Source organism: Caloenas nicobarica, chromosome 5, assembly GCF_036013445.1.
Source record: "Caloenas nicobarica isolate bCalNic1 chromosome 5, bCalNic1.hap1, whole genome shotgun sequence".
Classification (NCBI taxonomy): Eukaryota; Metazoa; Chordata; class Aves; order Columbiformes; family Columbidae; genus Caloenas; species Caloenas nicobarica.
In genome coordinates, this window is record NC_088249.1 from 60,247,079 (window position 1) to 60,265,323 (window position 18,245).

An 18,245-nucleotide genomic window follows, 5' to 3' on the forward strand; every position below is an offset into this window, starting at 1 on the left:
TGGATCTTTCCAGAACTGTGTTTATTTCTCACTACCTCTATTTCTAATGCCCTTAGTCAAATTGCATGGGGTTACTTCCAGCATGAATTAGAAACCTACTTAATTGTTCTGTGGAATAATTCTGGTATGCAGACGGATCATGAAAATGAAGCTACAAGGCCAAATCTTACCTCCATGCATCTGCACAGGATGCAGGGAGACTTGATGCAAACCACTAGGAGTGGTGTTCAAGGGCTGAATTTTAATGCATCCACTTATTATTTTTGGAGCTGTTCTATAAAACGCTGCTTTTCTTTGTGCTAATCACGTGTAACAGTTGAGCCCATAATAATATAATCATGTATGAGTTAAAGCAGCACTAAATTGTTTCATTAATTTTCCTATAAAAGGACCCTGATTTCTCATGGCTACAACCGAGACATCTAAACACAAACTGCAATTTATAATGCTGCACAGTTTGGCCACATCTACAATGCCTGTTTCCCACAGTTCCATTCATTTAGTGGAAATCTTGCTTTTCTATTTCCCTAATATCTTCCTGGAAATTCTTCGGTCTCTGTCCCTACACTTTGAAGCGAAAAAAAGTGTATTTGGAAATCTCAGGTCTTCACAAAATGGTGGAGAAGGCTGGAGAGGGAGTAACGTTCACTTGCACAGTGCAGGGGCTGGCGCCTGGCAGGGGAAGGAAAAAATGAGTAGGTGGTCCATATGTTTCTGAACAATCTTTAGTTCAACTCTTTCTTTCTGGCAGATGCAACCTTCTGTAGAGGACACCATCTTGGCCAAAAGCTTCTATTATTACTGTCGTATTTTTTCCACCTCTGCCTCCTGCTATCTACTGTTTTCTTAAGCAAAAGCAAAAAGAAGCTGTCTCTTCACCAATGCTTTCTTCCAAGCAAGGCAGCAGAAGTCACGGCTGTTGCATCTGATAACAGGTCCTGGTATCCTGCAGGACGTTCATGGCTGAGACTATCGCTGCTAGCATGATAAAGTCTCTCCTTCACAAAGGGGTTTTGTAAGTCATTGCCTCAGACTCTGCAATGTTGCAGCACAGAGTTATAGTGCAGCTTTGTTATCCTTGGCAATGGGAATGAAATACGAAAGAGTACAGCTCGTTTTCATTTTAGTGTATTTTTAAAGAAGAAGTGTTAAACGGTCAATATTAGCATGTGAAGGACACCTCTGAAGTCATACACAGATACAGCACTAACTGTGCCACTGTACATATAGGAATTATGATGCAGGGACACTCTTCTCTACCTGTTGGTCAAAAACTGGAAAAGTGATGCTGTCCCAGATCAGATCTATGAGACCTATGAGCAACAGATCACCTTCCACACATGGGTCTTGCTCATTGGAGCATGGTACACCAGGATCCAGGTCTTGCTCATCGGAGCATGATCTACTGGGATCCTGCTCTGCACGATGCAATGCCTTGCAGGAGGAGGCTGGTAAGGGGAACAGGCCATTCTTGGACCTGCATGGACAAGACCTGGAACTGTACATCAGTGCAGTGACCCCACAGATTATCTTTAGTCATTATTTAAGTACTAATATTCACTCTTTGGAGCTCTTGAGAGAGGGGGTTGTTCTCGAGGAGAATGATGTTGTGAACCAGATCTGTCCTGACAGACATAGGGTTGTTATGAAGGCATTTGGGTCCAAGAGTAACCACAGGCCTCTGCAGATCATATAGAACAGACCTTGGCACGTTATTCCCTTTCTATGGTTCCAGTTGTGTACCTGTGGGGTAGCTGGAAGGGCAACATCTTAGAGAAAGTCATATAGAACAGACGAAGCTGGCATGCACCTCTGGAGGTCACCAAGTCCAGCATCCCCCATCAAAGCAGGGTCAGCCAGAGCAGGTTGCTCAGGGCCATGTCCAATCAGGTTTTAAATATCTCCAAGGATGGAGACTCCATTGTTTCCATAAGCAAAGCTGCAGCGTTTGACCACCCTTACAGTAAAAAAGGTTTTTCTGGCAAAGAGAATGACACTGTGGCACAGTGAATAAGCTGAGGTTTTAAACTATTCTTTTATGTTAAGATACTATGAAATTCAACAAAGAATGATCTGTTTTCTATAGAACTCTTAAATGACACTACAGGAATCCACAGAGTGCTCTCTGCTGAGCTGCAGAGGTTTTTAAAAGAAGTTTAATTTCTGTAAAACCCACCAATCCCACCCTTCTAAAATTCTACAGGCCTACTCTCCCGGGGTTCATTATCCCAGAAATCCAGGTCAAGAGCAGCACTGCTCATCTACCGCTCACTCCAAACCTCAAAACTAACGGGAATACGTACTATGTAACGTCTACAAATTGCATGCTCCTCCACAGTATATTCTGCAGTTCAACAGATGCCCTGATGGGCAGTAGTGCTGCTGCTGCAAGCACTGCAGGTGATACTCAGTTTTTTGTTTCAATAATGGACCAAAATGATCTAATGGGAGCACAGCAAACTGCCACTTGTAGAATTTTTCACTACAAACTAGACGTTTTCCAAATAGACCTAAAGCTGAACACTTAATTTTGCTGCGTATTAATAGACTTTCCAAAATGGCCAATGCAAGCTTTTGATGCAACAGGAAGCTTGATCGCTCAGGGGCAGCCAAAATCCCAGCTGCATTTGAGGTGCTAATTCTAGTCACTCACGCCACAAAAACCACAGGAGGAAGATTTTCCAAGATGGGATGTTTCCGTTCCTCTGTTTATTGTACCAGTGGCTGAGTCATCACAGCCTCAACAAATATTCTGTAATTAGAGTTGTTCATTTTAACAATACTAAAGAGCTCCAGAAAAATAGCTGAAAATATTTATCACCATTTCAAGATTGAAATACTTTTGCCACAGTGCATCCTGCCAGGTAACCTCCTTGGCAGCTCATTCTGAAGTGAATGAAAATTTTTCTCTCAAAGAAGAGCTGACACTGTGAAACCCTTTTTATAAAGCATCATGAACCTAAACTTATAGAAGACTTAAAATGAAGGAAAGGCAGGAAATACCCCACGGTTGCTGTACTGGACTGGGACTCAGGACATCTGAGTTCAACTCCCAGATCCCATCTACGGCTTTGATCTTCCCGCACTCAATGTGACAGGTGGTGCCGTATCTGAGGCATCACTGGTGGGGACTCCTGTAGCTGAGGGTGCTGAATTCTTTCCATAATGCCCTGCTTTCACTTCCTTGTATGTTTGATAAACCGGAATATTCAAGAGGAGGTTTTTAAATTTAAGAATCTTCTATGTATAATTTGGAGGCGTAGGGATGTGGCATTTCAATAAAACAGGGTTTTTTTAAGAAAACAAAATTAGAGAGCAAATGTGCTATTTCATCCTCTCAAAAATTACTGCAGCTTTTTGTTTGAGAAATATAAGCATACAGATGCTTTGGAGCAGGGCTGTGAAATACAGAAATGGAGTTATCTTACTATCAGAAATGTGTCGTTTACTATCCCTATGACTATCCAGCCAAATCTACTCAGTACAAGACTCTGAAAAATGACAGTTTGTTCATTCTAAAGACATGTTGGAATTTGGCAGCATTGTCAAACTCTCTTTTCTCAACACTCAGCTCAAAATCAGGCCTTAGGTTTCTCAAACTAGACACTCGGAAAAAGAGAAGCCTCGACTTTGGTTTAAATTATTTGCATTAGCATCACGAACAAACTCTCTTGTGTTCACTCTTTACTTTCTAAAGCACAAAGCCTATCTCAACTGCCTAGTCCCGAGAGGCCATTCCCTTTCTGCAGTTCATTGTTCACAGCAGAAAATATCTTCCAAATCCTACAACTGAGACAGTGGTCTCACAGATAACAACTGTTGTTTCACAGCCCTGGTTTATTCCTAGCCCTTGATCCATTCTTTACTGAAACGGATAAAAACCTTCAAAGGCTTAAAAAAGTAAATAAGAGACTATGAAATTAAAGACTATTCTGTGATATGTAAGCATTCAAACAGCAACCTTAGCCTACATATTTCCAGGCTTCTGCACCTTCTTTGCAACCTCAGTGCTATGTCAGTGCCATTACTCTGGTTACACACCAATAAACAACAGCAAAACCAGGTTCTCAAGTCTGAATCTTGTGCATTAAGGTAACGGCATTTGTTCTCTCCAAATATATGATCATAAAGGGGCAAGTGAATCATATGAGGATAAAAATTAATAGTACAGTTGTAATGCATTAATACACCACTTTACATTTTACAACCCTGCTGGGAAGACAACTACAGATTGCATAGGAAATACACATAATACGCAATCTACTAAACAAATAAACCTATTTTAAATGACTAACTATTGCACAATCCTTACTTACTTCCACACATAACACCAAATACAATACTAATTTCACATTAAATAAAGCACTAATTTCTAGAAACAAGAAATTAAAACTTTTAAGACAGATCTACTTAAATGACTTTACCTCACAATTTGAAATGCCTCCTGGTAATACTATGCAAGCAAGGAAAAAAAAAAGCTATCCAAGGAACTATTAGAAATGCCTTACCTTGGCTACAATTAGTGCAGTTTAGTGTGAGCTGTAAATTCTACTGATTACATTTGCAACTTAAAATACGGTCACCTCACCACTTAATTATCACACATAGTTTCATAATAGTTCACCTATTTCATTTCTATAACAGGGAAATCTGCTAAATAGGTAAAGACAGTTAGTAAATCATGATGTATCATTGTAGTGCTAGGAGCAAACTGGAGTGCTGTCAACAGCAATTCTATAAAAACAGTAACATGGAGGCTTCTCCTATCTGAATCAGCAATATTTAGCAGTTTTCAGTAAATTAATAGCAGATTCATTCTGCTTGCGATGCAGAAACACTCCGCGCTGGGCACACTTCAGGTGGGGAGAAGTTGCACAGAAGGTGCTTCGCGTTCCTCACCCACTTACTCGCTCCCCCCACAAAGCCCATCCAGATGCTGCCAGGAGAAAACAGCTGTCCAGGGGGGTTCAAAGAGACCAGTGCAAAAACAGGTAGCAGATGCTAAAATGAAAATTTACCAGGTGTGTATCAACTTCAGATTTTCTCATGCAAAAAACCCCATTAAAAATAGTAACACTATCAGCGCACACTGTGAGGCATTATTGTAAACAACTTGTATCCTAAATGACACTAATAACATAGTGAGTACACTGAAGGTGAGAAAAAGATTGCAAGGAAACCTGTAAAAGATTCCACAACTGCATTTAGAAATGAACTCATTAAGGACAAAAAAAAAATTACTAGCGCTACACTACAAATTATTTTTTTTCATTTTGATATGGCTCTGAGTTTATTACGCTGCACTTACAGTCCAGATAACTGTCATAGCAATTTGATATAATTTTTTTCTGTTAATTTCATTAAATTAGCTTCAGTGCTACAAGTAATAAAACACTGACTCCATTTTCACTGCTGACTGACAGACACTGTATTTTGTTCACTATCAAGATTTAAACTATGCTTATACAGTTTAAAAGCTCTGAAAGCCCTAATCCAGCAGAATTGAATATGTTTCCTAAGGGTAAGTAGCAGCCTACCTTCATGTCACGTTTTACAATATCTATTCAGAATTCAGGAGTCTCCCAGGAATTAGGAATGCCAGAAAAATAGAGTTTATGGAATAAATTTAAAAAGGTTTGATTAAAAAAAAATTAGCTTGGCAGAACAGAAGTTATTTTTAGAGAATGTTCCTGTACTATCTCTTCTTTATGTTTTCACAATGCTAACTGGAAAACAACCCAAAGCCATTGAGTTTAGTTCCCATGATCTCAATCATGTAATGCAATTTCAACATTTATGGAAAAGATTAATTAAAAAAATGTCCCATGCAGTTCCCTAAAATAAATTGGCTGTACTTTCAGCTAGGAAAAGTGAAAGACAGACATTTTCTCACTTGCAAATGCTGTCATCACCGAAGAAAGCATCAGTGGGAAAAAGGAGAAAAAAAAAAAATCAGTTTTGTGGTGCCAGAAGTAAGATGTTCACATTTTATTCCTGAACACTTGATTTAGGAAATACATCAGCTGGGTGGTACCAAATACCTATAGAGTCATTTGGGAACCTGAGCTGAAGAGAAGAGGAAAGCTCCTCCAGATTAAACTCAAGCAAAGAAGGCTTTGCACCATCAGCAGCAGACTGAACAGGACACAGAAGCGTTACTGGACGCTGGAGAAGGACAATCTTTTGGTCTGGTATTTGTACAGCAATTAGTGGTAAGAAGCCCAGGTTTAGAGAGATATATAACAAATAAATACAAAATAAATTAATATAGTCAGTAATTATTGTCTATTCACTACCATGATCGCTTCCCTAGATGATAATTCATTATTTCAAAAAATCTCCCTTTGCTGATCTTTTTTCTGGCTGAAGAATTTTAACACGTTTCTTCTTCATGAAGCAAAGGCCATCACCCAAGAATGATGGCAGTGATGGGAGACACACAGAGAGCTGAGCAGACAGGATAAATAGAAGTGTTCACCTATCTCCTCTAACAAACACGTCATCTGTTCCCATGTTCCTGCCACAGTGATTCCATTACTGACCACCCAGGAAAGAGGCATTGGGAGGCACGGGGAACTACCAGGTAAACACACACATCCCATCTATGGCAATGCAATACTGGTTAAAGCACACGTGCAAAGCATGTGTGACACGTTGGGTATGAAATACTGCAGCATCTTCAGCGTGCTGCTCTTGATTCCACACGCAGGAGCAGCCCATCCTCAGAGCATCACCAGCTCCGGCTGCGTGTGTCCGTGCATGCAGCGCCTGCTGCAGCCGGCATGCGGGGAGCTGCAGCTGGAAGGTTTCCTTCAGTCTTTCAAGGTATGCAAAATAATTTTGTGAGGGGGCCAAACCAGCATGATCATTTCCAGATATTCTGCTCAGATGCCTAATGCAATTGTGCGTGGAGGAAATAAAGGGTAGCGTGGAAGAAAGACAACGTCTGGAAAAGTAAAGGAGCAGTAAGAGGTTAAATACGCCATAACATGAAGAAATCCTACACACAGTTCAATTTAATGTACCGAACTGGTGTTTTGCAGAGATGTGACCCTTTGGCATCCACTGGCCAACCTGGGAAAGCAGCCTGGCTTCTCATTGCGGGGTGAAAGGCGAACTTGAATCCATGCACAGAGAGCAGGGAGGAAACACTGCACGGTGCACGGCTGCTGCACAGTCATCCCCGGCTACAGCAGCAATCTCAGTGTAACCCACCCGTGGGAAACCGTGTGAGTGGCTCTGGAGTCAAATGCAAATCGTAAGTGAATACAAATTCAAGGAAATAAAGACAAGGGAAGAGCTAGTATACATTTCTTTCATACATTCTGAAATTGCAGATTGTTAATATATTAACATATAAATCACAGAGCTAGGCATCTTAGATCAAATATTCATGAAAACAACAATTTTAAAGCTATCACTTTCCTATCAACTAGCGTTGGCCTTACAGAAATACAGGAAAAAAGAAGGGACTTAGAAATACACACATTTTCATAGAAGCAATACATTCACATACAAACAAATACTTGTATTTACTTAACACGCCAGTCTATCATAGCTACCAAAACATTCATTGCCATATGAAAGAGCAAGAAATACACATGGGCACATACACGGGGCAGAATCTTCTCACCTATTAACGGGGTGTTTGTGCACCATCTCAAGAGCTGTAGGTCAGAGAAGTGAGCAGCAGTCTTTGCTCATAAGCAGTACTGAATAACCCAGGCATATTGTGTCAACACTGCTTAACCACTGCAAAATGAACATGATTTTGTGCCAACTCTTTTTAATTCTTTAGTATTAGCAACATGAAGGGCTCATGCTTTTGGTATTTAACGCTAAAGGCAGATATAGATACTTTGAGCTGAACAAAAACTGCTAAAAGAATAACCTGCAATACATAACCTTGCAAACAAGATCAGAGGAGCCAGTGCCTGCACGGATGACAAAACAAGCACGAGACTAATACAGCACTTGGAACAATTCATCACGGGTGCCTCAGGGGCGGCTTTACAAATGGTGCATGTAAGTGCTTGGTAAGACTTGCAGGAGCTGCCAGCTCTGAGAGCTGCCTGACACCTACTCACTTGAGAAGCCACCAGCCCCTTGAAAAGGCACAAAAAATTTCTGTGCCTAACTTACTCTAGTGATCTTGCAGGCTGCCATTTGCAACCGTAGGCACCTAAAGGCCTTTGTAATTCTCAGCAGTTGGTGGTCTGGCACCTCCTGTCTCGCTGAAAATTACTGAGCACCTATGGTATTTTCATTAATAAAACAGCCTTCGAGAACCTCAGGTACTTTTGAGTATCTCCTCCTTTGGCAAAAGGCCAAATGTGGGAAGAAACAGGATATTGTAAAACCTCAGCTTATGGCCCACAAAAGCCTTGATGTAAATCTTAGTTGCAATATCGTACCCGCTAATGAGCAGTATTACTCCAGTATCTAAAACGTCCAGCATCAGGACACAGCAAGTAACACTACAAGTTGCCACATCAGTTTGTCACATCAGGACAATTACAAGGACATTCCAGCAAATTCAAAAAAGGAGTGAGTTCTCCACAGGCATCCTACCTTTTCTGTCTTGCAGCCACAAGAGCGCCTTCCTTCACAAACCCTGACCAAGCTACCAGGCACTGATCAACAGGTCTTAATTTCACTCCAGGAGGCAGCACCTGGGATGAGCGAGGGACAGAATCTTCCAACAGCCTGACTTGCTGTTTACTTTCCAGCAATTTCTGTAAGCTCCAAAGGCAGCATATTGCTCTTTTTGCACCAAAGTATATGCTCATTTCATCTTCTTTCACTATGAAATCTTAAACCATGCTTTGTTATAATGTAAGTCACTGATCTGAAAACTGCAGATTGGACTACGTCCTCTTTTTTTCTCTCTCCAGAGAAAAGGCTGAGCACCAGTGATCTGCATCACCTCCTTATGAGATTAACCCACAAACCTGACACTAGTTAGCAATTTATGAATAATCCCTGAGAAAGGAAAAAAAAAAAAAAATCAGATGTAGACTGTTTGACACTACAAGATATCTTGGAAGACAGAATGTAATTTTGTGTCTTCTCTAAAAATGTGCACTAAGGGGGGGGTTTTGTGGTTTTTTTTGTCTTTTCAATAGAATATCAATAGGATTGTGGAAAACTGCTGAAAAGTTTCAATTACTGACACACTGATAAATGCAACACCTAGAGCTGCAAGTGAGCACTCAGCAGGACAACGCACATGCAATAAGAGGAGACTGTTGCATGTGTATATGTGTTTGTATAACACAAGACCGTATGCTGACAGGATTTTTGTTTCAAATAAGAAAAGCCTGGAGATACAGGCCAGACCTTTTACGAGCTAATTTGTATTTTTTGGTACCTTCTGTTGGCTGAATGAATCGACAACTGTGTTTACAATGTTTGTCGAGCTGCTCTTAAGGCAGCTGGTTCCATGGAAGCGATGGCAGATGTTTGTCATTTCTTTCTGTCCCTAAGCCCAGACACAGCTCATGGTTCCCCACCCAGCATCACAGCAAAACTCAAAAATCGGCCAAAGGATGAAAAACTTACTGAGAAGGGTTGCACTTTCGTCAGTCTTTCAAGTGGACTGAGAAAAGAAAGGAAGGTAAAATCCATTGCTTTAGTTTTGTTTCCCTAGGAAAGCACAAAATCTTAGTGTTTCTTGCATGTTACCTTTCAAATTGTATTGAAAATTGATGCATTAACGAAATCCCATAGAAACCAATAATCTTTTTGTTAAAGATTTCTGCCAGCACCATCACTTAGTGAACAGACTAAGAGAAGATAAGCGCGCATCAGAGGGCTTTAGGCAGGCTCTGCAACACATTCCCGGTGGTTTGGGTAGACCAAGCTTCAGGGTCAGCGCTCCCACCCTTTTTCAATGGGTTTTGTTCCAACAACTAAGCAGCAGAATCCAAACCTAACTCAAGAACAAAACGCTACATTTGTTTTGATCACATTAGAGTCAGAAGGAGCTATTAAAAGAAGTTGTAGCAGATGACTGGGTCCCAAAGAACCACAGGCAAAAAATTCACGTGGCAGTTTCATAACTTCAGTCCTACTTATTCTTTCTTTGCCTATTCTAATTACTCCCTGGTACAGAATAAATGTAGAAAACAGATTAAATGCTCAGGAAAGTATATGAATCAGCTGGCCTGAACAACAAAAAAAAAAAGCTATTAAACACAATTAGGTAACTATGTCAATTTAGAAATGTGTAACATGTTTCTGCCTGAGTGAATGTACAAAGCCAAAACGGAGAGTCGTGATCCGAAGAAAGGAGCAGCCACTCTGGGTTTTACAGAGGTTTTTGACATTCCGTGCTGGTGGCCAGGTCTCGGTGGCCCGCTGCCCTCACGGAGCATCACTGCTTGCCAGTGGCTCTGGGGAGAAATACATTCAGATCTATATTGCCTGCAAAACCTCCCAAAAAGTGCTGTTACACTGAGATGGCTAACTATGTAAACTTGCAGCAGGGATATAGCACTGGGACTACACAGGTTGTCTAAACTGAGTCAATCATAGTTAACATAAAGTGGAGATGAAAAATTGATGTTTTACACTGAGATTAACTCGGCAAAAGCAACTGTGGGTAGAGAAATAAGTCACAGTAAAATGGATAGGTGTCTCCTCTCTCCTCTGGATTTACAGTGAGAAAACTATTCCAGGATAAGTGCTTCACAATAAATACATTTTAAAAATAAATTCTTTTCAATACAGCAAGTTCTATGAATGTATTATTAACTCAGCGTTGATGGTGCTCCTACACTTCATGAAACTTTGGAAGCAAAATGTGCAATAACATGGGTTTTAAAAGCGCAAGTTCATTGAACATAAACACTGCTGTCAACGTAGCAAATGCAAATGCTAGTTAAAGTAAATTAATTCTTTAAAGCTGATGATATGAATTACTGTACATAATTTTATCTCTTAGAGCCTCTGTAATCAGGAGCTGTGCATCAAAGCCCAAGCAGACACCAGAAGCTGTGTAACCGATACCTTTCAGACACTGGCACACTCCAGTAAAAACCATGAAGTATTTGACACGTGCCAATACAGCACTTGGGGAACAGTGAGCAAACAGTCCATACAGAAAGCATTTACTATACAGAAGCCCCACAAAGCCAGATGCATAGCATATATGGCACAATTTCCAACATGGAAACATTGCAGAAGAGTTGAAAAACTCCAGATGAATCAATAAACCACTGACACTGGCTATTGCTGGGTTGCAGACCTGGCACATCAGCGCTGAGCCCAGCGGGCAGGGGACACATCGGCACAGAGCGGGGGATGTCAACCCTCCTGCCAACAGTGCTTCACCTGGGGCCTGCAAGGGTTTTTTTACCTGGGACTTGCTGGTGCATCACCTGAGACTGGTGAGGGTTTTACCTGGGACTTGCTGGAGCATCACCTGAGACTGGTGAGGGTTTTACCTAGGACTTGCTGGAGCATCACCTGAGACTGGTGAGGGTTTTACCTGGGACTTGCTGGTGCATCCCCTGAGACTGGTGAGGGTTTTACCTGGGACTTGCTGGTGCATCCCCTGAGACTGGCGAGGGTTTTGCCTGGGACTTGCTGGTGCATCACCTGAGACTGGCGAGGGTTTTACCCGGGACTTGCTGGTGCATCACCTGAGACTGGTGAGGGTTTTACCAGGGACTTGCTGGTGCATCCCCTGAGACTGGTGAGGGTTTTAACCTGGGACTTGCTGGAGCATCACCTGAGACTGGCGAGGGTTTTGCCTGGGACTTGCTGGTGCATCCCCTGAGACTGGTGAGGGTTTTACCAGGGACTTGCTGGTGCATCACCTGAGACTGGTGAGGGTTTTACCCAGGACTTGCTGGTGCTCTGCCTGTGACTCGGTCGCTGGCCCCATCTCCTGTCAGGGGTTTGCTCTGGCAGCAGGCAGGCTTGCTCAATGACACTACGTGTTGGTACCACACAATGACAATTAGAGAATGGATGTGTGAACTGCAGGTCTAAACCCAGTATGAAAAGGAGATGCCAGCCTGCAAATTCTGCTTGCGTTAATTTCTTTTCTTGCAAAATATTGGTAGAATATTTACTGCTTCTTCAAGAAGCTGAAGAAGCCCCCTGGTTTCCCAGTTGAGATAATACAAAACCCCCTTTAAGTGCTGGGGGAGCCACAGGAGATGTTTGTAAAGCCACACCAGAATATTTAAGTGACTTCACTCTCTCTTTTCTTGAATATTACTATGTTTTCCCTAGCAAAGATAGCTTAACCAGGGAGCCTAAAAATACTCCTAAGAACAATTTTTACCACACAATGGGATATGTACACATTGGCAAGTACTTAAAAATAATCCCTATTATATCCCATTGACAAAAACATGCACCAGAAACCTCATTAAAATAACAGTCTATCAACACTGTCAGTATGTATCTTAAGAAAAAAACCCAGACCTTGTGCATAAAACTCCATTTAATCTAAGTTTTCCAAATCATATTGCCACCTCAGTTATAAGAATCTACTTGTATTAAATACAAAGCAAATAAAGTACATTCTTTCCTCCTAAGTGAGATTATGTTTCCCTTTTAGTCATGGAAATTATCAAATGGTAATATTCATTTAAAAAAATAGGTTCCCTAAGGAGACTGTCGCACCAGATAAAATGGCAATCCTTCAATTGTTTACAAGAATAATTGCCAATATTATAATTGAGAAGAGTATTGATAAAATAAAAGGATTATAAGTGTTACTCTGATGGGAGTAAGTCTTACTTCATACAGGAATAGAGTAATAAAAGTGCATTACTTTTCATTAGATAATTGCTACCATTTTTTTTAACTTTTCTTATGTTTAAATAGCATTGACAAGAAAGAATAACATTCTTCTGATATTAAGAAGACTGTAAAAGAGGAAAGTGCTCTGTAATTAATAAATCTTTGTTTGCAGAAGTACACATTCAGTGCTGAAAAGGCAAAACAATGTTATTTCTACCAAGATATGCTGGAACACCCAGATATACACACAGATACTGAAAAGGTGGAATTTGCTGCTCGCAGCAGCTTTCACACACAAAAATTGGCTTACTGTTGTAAGAACCCAGTATTTTACTAGTGGGTGATGTGAGGTAAGACGTATGCATTTTTGAAGTTAATTACTCCCAAACTATTTTTCTACAAAAGCAAAGGAACCAAGAGAGACCATAGAGAGACACGTTAACTAATACACCTGTCTTCATTCTCAACCAAAGTGTATTTGGATCTAAAACCAAAAAAAGCATGACTAAGACTTAAAATACACATATCACTGTATTTTTCTCTTCCTTCTAGAAAGAGATGTCAACAATAACAAAATAACAATTACATGCCACTCTGAATTGAAATAAAGTTCACGGTATTCCTGAAAATGTCATACCTACAGATGTCTCAGTACTTCATCAGTTTGACTAATATAGGTAGATTTTGTACTCTGCTCTCAGGCTACTGATCATACCTACCGAAACAACCCATTATTTATTTGAAGTGGAAAACTGATTTTAAGAAGGCATAGATAACTCGAATATTACACTACACATATTTAGCTTCCAGATTATTCCTTACTGTATTTTATTGACATTGTCCTAGTCACTGAAGGGCTCAACAGATTAGCAGTATGACTTGCTGGGCACCTTAGAACAGGAATTTTAATTTGTATAAGCATGTAGTTTAGGAGAGCATCACTCTCATCCTGCATACTTACTGCCCTCCATAACAGTTTTGCCTATTTCCTTGGTCATTACCGTAGTATAAACAGGAAAAAGTCCCCCTTCTGAAAATACCTTTCCCAGGGGTATCTCTATAAACTTATATTTCACAAGAGAAACCGCCTGTCCTTCAGACTCAACTCGCAGATCAGAGTCTCTGTTCACATCCACTGAGGTCTGTGTGATTCCTCCTTTTGCTTCCCAGGTGAGCAGGACCAGACCGGATCTGAAAGCCAAGATACCCATGTCTAGGCCTAACTAGTCATGGAAATACCCAAATAGTTTAAAGAATTCAATATAATTACAGTGAATTTAGGCTGGCTACAATGATGTTAAGAAATTTTCCGTGTGCACGAGTAGATAGCATTGATTTCAGCAATAACTGCCTAGAAAAACAACTTTAGAATCAAATTAGCAGTTAAGTAATTGTAGAAATTATACAGAGATTTCTTTGATTGGACAGTTGTAATCATAGATACAGAAATCTATCGTACATATACTCTGCATAATATGCTACATCATTGTAGCCTACAGTTAACATTGTTGAAAAAAAAATCACATTCCCAGAATGTGTTCCTGTAAGATTATCTCTTTGGGGTGATTTTAATTATCTGCATTTACTGAAAATATTGGATATATTAAAATATCCGATAAACTTTGAATATTCCATCCTTTATTATCTCAGCCCTAGTCTCGTTATCTATTACTTTTAATTTATCACTGATTTTTCAAACGAGCTGTTGGCTTTCCAACAAAATATACACTGCCCAGCCAGTTCATCTAACAGGGATCAGCATTCTGCAGTGTGGTGGAGGACTGTAGTTTAATTTCAGATAAGCATTATATGTGCTTCCTGACGAGCATTCCAAGAGTTTCATTAATTGCAGTGGCTGGCTAGGGGCCTTTTAGAGGACAAAAAGGAGATTAATATGAAAATACCATTCCAGTCTCCTAGCTAGGAAGGACACTGAGAGCCACGCTACAAAAAGAAGGAAGCCAAAGTCATCACAAAAGGAAAACAAACCGACTGAAATCTCACCCACATGAAAACCAGCAGTAGAGCTTCTGCAGGCTCCGCCCGAGCCAGGATTTTTCACAAGTGTATTTCCAGCTCCCAAATAAATTATTGCAAGAAGCACAAGAGGTCGAGCTCCATCTAATACAAACCTAACACCCCAACTCTTTAGCTGCATTTGAGGAATAAAGTCTTAACAGTTTCACCTAGCACCCCTTTAGCTCTGCCTGAAGTACCTACAAAGAAAAGAATTTTAGACAGTTTGCACCCAGAAAGACCACCGGACTCAGCACGCTTGTCCTCTTCTCTTTACGCAATCCCTAATCCCCACCTCTCTTAAACTCAGCTCTACACACAGTTCTCAGCACTTGGCTTGATAAATCAGTCTCACGGGCGCTGCTGGGAAGGTGGGACAGCCCTGAGCACCAGCTGGCTTCAGAGACACCAGGGACACAGGGACACACGGTGGCTTCCAGGTGTCTCCATGGTGGTTCACAAACCAGGAGTAAGGCACGCAGCCCTCGGGAGAAGCGTCCCCTATGCCCAAGCAGTGCTTGGTTTTCCAGGAGCTTATCTGCTATGCATCTTCTTATAGTTCATGTTCTTTTAGTGCCAATTATTCAAATTTTGGATATTCTCTTGTCCATACAGGAACACAGGAAATGCCACCCTGAACCAAACGGGATCCATCTGGTCTCTGTCAGCCAGTGCAGCCAGGCACTACCACAGAGCACACCAGACCTACATTTTGGGGGTTCTTAAGCACCCATTTTTGTGGCAGCGAGTCCCACAGCTGGAGGAAGCGTGAAGCAGCATTGACGAGTTTTGAATTAGATTTTTTTTTTCTCAATTGCTGTTTGTCCCCTTACTCCCAGTGCTAGGAGACAAAGCAAACAAAGAACAGTATTTATCTTTGTTCTATAATATTGTGACATTTAAAGAGGGTAAATGGGAACTGTCAAATAGAGATTTTTGATATTGCTGCTGCTGATGGACTGGATTAGTAGAGAAAGGATTTGATTAATGACGAACAAAAAGAGGATGGAGTAATTAATGTCCAGGAACAAATTTTTACAGACAATGGATCACTTTAAATTAATTTTATATTTCTATCGGACTACAAATTTGATCCAATATTCTTAGATTTCAATGAGGCATTTGACTTTATATCTCACATTTTGATTAATAAAATATAAAATGAATATGGTGCATATGCAATAGGTTTTAAATAATTAAATTGAGCAGCAATGCTTCTAATAGATTCCCACCAGGACTGATTCTCAGCCTTGCCCTCCTCAACATTTTTATCAGTAACCCGAGGAAGTCAAAACTGTCTCTGATAAAAGTTCTCAGATCATGATGGGGAAGGCGACGAACAATAAAGCAGGCAGGCAGATGCAGTTAAGTATCAAATCACGCAGCTGGAAATAAAGACTGTAGACCAGTTTCGTGGGATAAGAGTGACTACAGAGGGGAACAATGATGAAGGGTTAAGTCTACTGAGGAGACTGCAGCTTCCACAAGTAGGAGAAGCATTGTAGCTTCAGGGATCATTAATCTTGCTTCTCTCAATTATACTAAAGTCTGCAGAGTAGACTTACTCTAAAAAAATAAATCTTGGAAGCAGAGGTGAGTAATCACATCAATGGAAACTCCTACAGGAGTAGCCTTAATTCAGTCCTTACATACAGGGAGGTCAGCACTACAACAAAAAATTATACTACATATGACACTGATGCCGATGCCTGTTCCTGATGAACTAGGAATACCAGACCAGCTCTGGAGGCTGCAGTTCCAGGGGAACATCAAACTGGAAAGACATCAAAGAGGACTCAAAAGAATGACAAAAGACCTGGAAAACAATGCCTCGGATTGAACCAACCGAGAACTCAAAGCAAAAGGCATGACTTGATCACAGTGTACACGTAGCTATGCATGGAAAAGAGATCGCAGCACTATTCTGTCTGGTAGATAGAGTGGCTGGGAAATGCAGTGGGACAAATTCAGTTTGGAAATTATATAAATTTCTAAACATGATAGCAACACCCTTTACCAATAGTTGTGTTGAACTGCCCAGTCCCTGAAAAATTTTAATTAGGACTGCATGGCCTTTTAAAAGTTATTCTCTCTCCAGAGCCACCACACATTTATCAGTCACTAAAACAAAGAGAAGTCTGATGGTCCACCTTGTACTGAAGACAAATCCAATGTCAGTGACTCCTTTGTGACCTAAATACCTAAAAATCTCTTACCAATACATTTTTTCCATGTTCTGTACTCCTTCTTATGGCTGATGACTACCCTTTTCCAATTTGCACTATACTTTTGGATGTGAGACGACCAGAGGAAATTCTGTACGTGTTCAGGACTGACCCTAGCTGGTCAACAGGATTTTTGTATATGGTTCCTCAGTAATATATAAAGGTATCTCAGAGCTCTTGTAGGTGACAATCTGGTAAAATTCCTTTTGAAAACAAATCAATATTTTCATATTAATTATGTGACAGGACTCCATAAGCTTTTTACAGGTGTTTCACTAGCCAATGAAAATAAAAAGTAAGTATAGAAAACAATGCTTTTTTTATAGCAGTGGAGCCACAAACGGCACCACATAAACTGTCTAATTGACACTCTTGCTTGTTTGCCCAGCGGATCACTGCCTGTAGTCAGTTTAGACCCAAGCTCTAATTCTCCAATAAGTCAAACTTTTGTTTTGAAATACTAATGAATTTTGGATACCAAACCTTGCATAGGAAAATATATTGATAAATTCAGTAGGTTGCAGCTTTGAAAACATCTCTGTTACCAACATCTGTGGGCAAAAGCTGGGCAATTTCAAGCATGTTTGTGGACTGGCAGTCAACGATGGAAAGTTTTTCAAGTCTGCTTTTACATGAGTATCTACTTCAGCAGCTACACACTTCGAGACTTTCAAAGCTGCTGAGCATCAAGAACTTCAGACAAACCTAGCTGAGAATACTGAACTGCCACAAGAATCAAGCCCATATTGGTCTTAAAATCTCCCAGCCAAGATGTTTTAGGACAAGATCAGAAAAGCATTTTAAAAATTACAGTATCATGTGATTAGAAGATGCTAAAACAAGCAATCAAACAAACAAACAAATAAAAAACAGTTTTACAATTTCTTTAAAATATTCCTAAAAATTTTGGCTTAAAGACCTCACTTTGAGAGCATACTACAATGACAGAAAACTGTAAAGATGCGTTCCCTTTCTTAACCATCCATGGCCCTTACAAAAATCCATTTATTCATCACAGATGTATTAATCTGCCCAAGCTACTCATCAGATTTAAAAGAAAACTACATGAAGAAAGAACTAGACAAGTCTGTAATGTTTTCTTTTAAATCAGCTTTTCAGAACTTCAGTAATGAACAACATCACATAATCTAAGTCATTTGTATTCTTTTCAAAACCAAGAAGTACTTGGGAACAAACTGTTCCCAAGGATATACTTCAGTTTTTCACCTTTTGTCTTACCATTTT

The 18,245-nt window shown here is 40.3% G+C and overlaps 1 protein-coding gene across 1 annotated transcript in view; it reads right to left on the reverse strand.

Annotated features, from left to right (window-relative positions):
• KIAA1549L (KIAA1549 like) overlaps nucleotides 1-13,970 on the reverse strand; it is a 119,569-nt gene extending 105,599 nt beyond the window's left edge. The window contains exon 1 of the mRNA XM_065636892.1: nucleotides 13,721-13,970. Within this exon, the coding sequence (XP_065492964.1) occupies nucleotides 13,721-13,970 (250 nt within the window). The remainder of the gene's footprint in view (nucleotides 1-13,720) is intronic.
• Between the last annotated feature and the right edge of the window lie 4,275 nt (nucleotides 13,971-18,245).